At 44.2% G+C, this 6406-nt stretch overlaps 1 protein-coding gene across 1 annotated transcript in view; it reads right to left on the bottom strand.

Moving 5' to 3' along the window:
* Positions 1-6: 6 nt before the first annotated feature.
* Positions 7-6406, bottom strand: part of ppp3cb (protein phosphatase 3, catalytic subunit, beta isozyme) — a 33283-nt gene continuing 26883 nt past the window's right edge. Inside the window, exons 9-12 of the mRNA XM_013908475.1 lie at positions 5054-5131; positions 4869-4953; positions 4472-4569; positions 7-701 (exon numbers count right to left, since the gene is read on the bottom strand). Of these exons, the coding sequence (XP_013763929.1) occupies positions 523-701; positions 4472-4569; positions 4869-4953; positions 5054-5131 (440 nt within the window). The 3' untranslated portion in view covers positions 7-522. The remainder of the gene's footprint in view (positions 702-4471; positions 4570-4868; positions 4954-5053; positions 5132-6406) is intronic.

Below are 6406 nucleotides of genomic sequence, written 5' to 3'. Positions count from 1 at the left end.
CCCCCCCCCGATTGCCGTCTGCACCAACCCTTAAACTTGACCCCGTCCATCACAAATAGCACACCTTCACAGGCTTGTCACTGTCAGCCCGCTGGTGATCCCCCCACCCCCCTCCGTACAAGGCAAACAGTAGCTGCTCGTGCTTTGCATGGGGAGTATTTTTGGAGACTCTTTTCCTGTGGTTGTGCAGGTACATGAGAGTTGTAGTTCTCTAAATGGGGCCAATCAGTTCAGAGAAGAGATTGAGCCTTTGGTGGTAAAGTCCATGTATGCTCATGCCTTTAAATAGCAGCTGATGGCGACGGGAAAAGGGGCAGGATGTGTGTATGTAATTGCATTGGGTTTTATGTTGTCTGTACCTATTTAGTAAAGGAAATATTGTGTGTGTGTGTGTGTGTCTGTGTGTGTGATGCATTTTTCTTGTCTGTATATATGCCTATGTACACATAATATGAAATATGGGACCAGGTCAGTGTGGTAACTGTAGATGTGTGTGTCTGGGCACGTGGGCAGGTACGTCCATCACTGTAGATTGCTGTTGCTGTCGGTCCCATTGGGCTCTCCCATGTTCATGCGGCCCATCGACAGGCCCACGCTGTTGACGGCATCGCGACGCGGTGGCATCCTCTCATTGATCCGATCCAGACCTTTGGCCTCCTCAAAACTGCTGATCCGATGCTGCGGAGAGAACCCTCGAATGGCTGCAGAGACACACACATGCACACACCAAGGCAGAAGCACACATACATGCACAGTTAAAAGTTGACACAGAATTGCACAAAATCTTGTGTATCCAAACCCCCCGATAAGGAGCATGAGTGTGGCCTGGGAAGTAAATCTTTTCTCAGTTTCTCCAGTAACCACATTTATATCATGTTGATCTAAATCTTTTCAGCTGAAGGTCAGCTGGGGTTTGGATAAACAAAATCATATCGTATATTCATATCTACAAAGATGTTATGCCACCCATGAACCGGTGTTTATCTGGACATTACTCACTGCTAATCTAAGGTCAAAGTGGTTGGTAAGATGTTATGAGAAAAACAATATGAGCACAATCGGTCTTTCGTAAGACCTTAAGTTGTCTTTGCCCCTCGGGGCAAGTTTCTGACAGTTAGCTGTTCATTCAAACCATCATATACAGAAGGAGCTCACAGAATTTACAGGTAAGGACATGTAGTCACATTTTTCCATTTCCCTCATGTTCTTCCCTTTTGGCTTTGGGAGTACTCCTTGTTTGTGACTAAGGGGGCAGCTTTAACCTTGCATTGATATCTTAAAGAAGCACTCCACCAATTTTAGTCAGGTCATAGTGACCACCAGGATTTTCTTTACTCCGCTTTGGACTTGACAAATATTTCAGGAAGTGCTTCAACATTTTGGGAAGAATATTTATTTGCTGAGAGTTAGATAGAGCTGATTGCACCTCCATGCAAAAGGATTTTTATAGTGCTTTTCAAGAAATCTTTACACAGAAAAAAAAGTGAAACCAGTTGGTTTCCAGAGAGCAGCGAGATATTATCAGATGGCGGTTTTATGGGAAGCAGTACAGGTGAGTCAGCAGTGTTTAGAGTCATTATGAAACAAAAGCATGCGCATCTGCTTTTTGTTTTTATTTCATCCGAGTTGCAACTTCATACCAACCGACACTAATGCTTTAAAGGTGCAAATGAGGAAATGACTGAACGGACATTTATTATGTGTGTTCTCTGATAAATCTGTTAAATGGGTTTTATGTTTGAGTTAGTCACCATTACTATTATTAATATTATTATTATTTGTCAGATGTTTGCTCATGCTCGCGTAGCATTAGCTTTGCTTTGTATTGTATTTACTGCTAATCGTCAAATGTTAGCAAAGCACACAAACACATTAGCAGTACACCAGATCCAAATTATCACAGTCTGTTCTGTCGCACTGAAGAGTCAGTCATTCACGCATATCTGGACTTCAGTTAAACGTATTAATTCAGCTTAATACAGTTCCTTCTGTCATTCGTAAACCTGTTAGCATGCTAGTGGAAGCATTTCACAGAGCTAGCATGGCTGTAGACTTGGCTTTATTTCAGTTGTCTTTAAACGGTGTGTCTTTAAATTAGACAAAACATCGACCAGCATTAAGGTTGATTCGTTGTAGTAGCTGTCACCCCAGACCAGGTAAACCTCTGTTCCAGCAGATGCTCCTGTACCAATAAGGAGGACTGTCTGGAGAGGCCAACGCCAACTCTTCAACAACGGCACAAGACAACTGTCACACATGCAGCTGCTCACAGATGCCACTGTACTACAAAGCACATGTCTAACACCCAACTACAAATCATATATAACATGACAGAAAACTACAGCACAGGCGATACCCATAATTCATTTGGGTAAACAAATTATGGTCTGTACTTCAGGTAAGCCAAAGACAGCACTAAAGGTACAAACACAAAATAGTATGGGTAACTGAAGCGTGCCGAGTACTGGGCCTGTGCACGCCGGGCATGATACACAAAAGACAATCCATGACCACAATCTGTTCATGAGCTCAAAAGAACCTGGCAGACCTGGCAGCCGCCTCTGAATGTAATGCATCCATATGCCAAATTAATCTTTTTTTCTTTGCAAAGGTTTTGAGCGGGAAACTGTATCTGTATAATTCCAAACCCAACTTTTTGCAGAAGTTTCAGCCACACTAGCTTGCCTTCTTGCCATCTCTTGGTGTAAGCAAAGACTTTTATTCTGAATCTAGGTCACGTGAATACGCTGCAGGAGGCTGAAAGCTAAGTAAAAAGACGAGTTTTGTGGCAGATCAGTGTAAATGTTTCTTCAGCGAATTGCAAATGTTGCAAATTTTGATCTGGCCCGAGTTCTGCTGTAGGTTGTTGAGAAACAGATTGATTGCATGCTCATCTTCTACAGAACTACAGCATCTATGGAAACTATAGAAAAACACTAACACACTGCAGTCCGTGAGGAGGTCTGGGTGACCCTGCCCTCCATTGCAACATCCTCTCCCGCCCACATTCCCGCTCTTCTTGTAAATGTGTGTGTGTGGAGAAAATATTCTCTGCGTGTTTCATCTGAACAGAATGCAAATATATGGCTGTATGTGTTTCCTGTTTCCCAAGAGGATGAAAAAGAAAGGTTTATGCATGTTGTGTGCTTTAATGTGGTGGCTCCAGCATGCAGCAGCTTTGTTGAGAGCGGTGATGCAGTTAGAAGAGCTGAGTGCATCGTGTCTAAGGAAATATCTATGACCTTATGAGCATGGGCGGCTGAGAGCGCAGCCATGCTGCACACACGTCCGTACGCGCACACACACACACACACATATAACACACGCGCCCACACAGTGAAATGAGTGGGATTTTACCTTCGGCGTCCTTAACTGTCTCGATAGCTTCAATGGCCTCAATGGTAGCTGAAGGATGGGCAAAAGAAGAGAAAGAAAGGAGGACAGGAAGAGAGAGGAGATGACAGAGTCCGAGAGAAAGATGGAGTACAAAGAAAGGAGGAGGAGAAGGAAAACGAAGTGAAGGCTGAAACATGCTCTGTGCAGATATGCGTAAACATCTTTGCCGTATGGGTGAGCAGCGCTTGCTGAGGAGGCTCCGACAGGCTGAGCTAAATGTTGTCAAACAATCTCTGGTTGGAAAACAGTGTAGGCAGAACTTTGGGGTGATCCAAAAATCAAACAGGAAGTCATAAAACATAAAACGAGACCTCACGCTGGCCTGGGAGATCAGACGGGTATTATGTCATTTATGACGAGCACCATGAACTAAGGCAGAAGTGAAAGATTGCAGTTTTTGACGGCCAGCTTGGACCAATATTTGTTTAGCTGAACGTGAAATTTTCTTCATGCTATTCTGTTGGCCAAATTCACGTTAGAGCTCTGTGGAGATGTCATCATGATAAATATACACAAGTGAGAGACTCTGTATCATCAATATCATGTGTAACATCCATATAATTTCAATATTAGCATTAATTAAATATCCCAACTACCAGACACCCCCTTCTAAGGGGCATGTTTCAGGTTTTAAACAAGCAAAGCCCTCAGAGCAGCACTGAGACCACAGCAGGTTCAGAGGGCACCTGGTGTTAGCATTAGCTGCTGTTAGTTCACACACACACATGCATTTGCCCTGTATTTTGGTGTCATTCTCAGGTTCTCAGCCTCTCGCTCGTACACTCTCTCTGACACTCGCACACACAGGCAACCAGTGGGCTGTTAGTATCCTTCAGCGCTGGCGAGGTGAGGTGGAGAGAGGGAGTGAGTCAGTGAGGCAGAAGGATGAGAGGAGAAAAACAGCTGGAGGAGGAGGAGAAGAGGAGAGAGGGCATGGAGGAACCGGAGGATGCTCCAAAGCAGATACTCAAACTGTCTGTGTGGCATTGTGTTTCTATATATGAGTTCGGGGTTAAGTTTGTGTGCATGTGACTGTGTGTGTGCTTATGTGTGTGTGAGTGAATGAAACGCTCACCGCTCTGCAGGGTCTGTTTGCCCCCAGAGAGAACGCCACTGGGCAGCATGCCTGTCGGGGTCAGTCCCTTCAGGGTCAAGACGTTCTCACTCTCCTCCCTGAGAAACAGAGACAGTGTGTGTGTGTGTGTGTGTGTGTGTGTGTGCGCGTGTGTGTGTGACAGATGTGTGTGGGTAAAAGAAGACAGCAGGTGATAAAGAGAAAGAATTACACACTTCCTCACACACTGCACACCTGCAAACATGCAAAAAAACACGATTGTGGTTTAAAAGACAGATTTTAGAAAAATCTCTTTTAAAAAGTGAGGATCTGATGACTGCCAGCTTCTGCAGAAGTTGCGGGAAACCGAGCATGTGCAGGCAAGCGCACACGCGTGTTTAACTGCAAATTGACCCACCTTAGAACGGAGAACATTTTGGCCATCTTCCCGATGGCTCGGATCTTGTTTTTGATCACCTCTTTCCTCGCTGCCGCTGCACTGGCTGGAAGTGAGTGGAGCAGAAACGTTATTGAAAGTTGATACGTAGAAGAAAAGAAGAACGCTAGCTACCCTTAAAAAAATCAATGTTGGCGGCTTCGTACCGTCATAGATCTCGTCTCCATCGTTCATGAGTTCGTCGTCAGAGCAGATGCTCAGAACGTTGACCAGCATCTCAGTCACTGGAGGGCAAACAGACACAGATACGCTTCTATAAAAGGACAACAAAACTGCCAACTGGTTCATGCAGTTTAGGTACTAGTCAAAATGTTAACGACAGGGTAATTATCGTGTCCTTCAATGAATAGCGGTAAATTATCGACCTATGTGACAGCAGACCTTCACACCGGCTTTCCGCGATCCCTTAATGGAACATGAGCCATCATTGGTGTGATTGTTACCCCTTAACACCCTTTGATACGACATGTTTCAGTGTCTACTGTGAAAAATAAAAATGTTTTCTGGGAAAAAATGTGACAAATCTTTTTATGTAAGTAGGACGGAGCTGAACTATGTCCAGCTGTGAAGACGTTAGAGGGCTGTGAGTGGACAAAGATGAAGATATCAAGAATCACACTCTGTTACTGTACATCAGCGATCCATTTTATTAATCGCTTATCAAACTGGTATCCCTCAGGTCAGTTTGACCTGGAACCATTAACATATATCGTCTTCAGCTCAATTTCAAACTGCAGAGAAAACATATATGTTTATTGATTGCAACCAGAATTAACAACACAACTGTTTTTTGTCACAAGGTTGTAATTGATGCTAAAAATCCGCTATACTGAAGCATATCTTGGTAAAAAAAATGAACTGAGACGTCCTGTTCACTGACATTAATATGTGTTCCAGCCGTCGTCGGCCTTGTTTTGAGGTGCCACTGTCCCAGGTTGTATGACATATCTAGCACCACTCGTGTCCCCTGGTTTCTTTCAGCAGCTCCTCCTCCCAGCTGCTCTGTATATATTTACACATTCCATAAAATAAAGCCCAGATTCTGATGCCACACTTTGCTGGTTTTGAAGCCATATTCTGCCTGAAAGGCCAGCAGCCTCTAAACCTCACAAGCCATCCGCCCACAGTTACACTGGACAGATAGAGGAAGCCAGTCCACCCACTGCGGGTTGTCCCTGCCTTCAAACAGGTCAAACGAGTCAAATCTGGTGATCTTTGAGAATACATGAATTCTCTTCAGAGACTTTAAGTTTCTCCTTCTGTCTCAGAATCCCACAGACATCCAGTCAACTCCCCTATTGACCAGTAGACACCAGCAAGGACCAGGATCCCAAACTACACATGCATACCGTGCAAACTCTGTTAGTAGCTGAGCAGAGGAGCTCTCTCACTGGAGAAGTTCAACTGAAGGTTTACTTTCACTTTCAAAATTAAATGGTTTCTAAATTATCTTCACGTGGAAGAGGAAGATTTTGCACTTCCTCTTCAACATGCTCTTC

The sequence above is a fragment of the Pundamilia nyererei genome, unplaced genomic scaffold, assembly GCF_000239375.1.
Source record: "Pundamilia nyererei isolate P.nyererei 1_Seehausen unplaced genomic scaffold, PunNye1.0 scaffold00001, whole genome shotgun sequence".
NCBI lineage: Eukaryota > Metazoa > Chordata > Actinopteri > Cichliformes > Cichlidae > Pundamilia > Pundamilia nyererei.
Note: the sequence above shows the minus strand (reverse complement) of the source record. Positions and strands in the feature narration are given on the sequence as shown.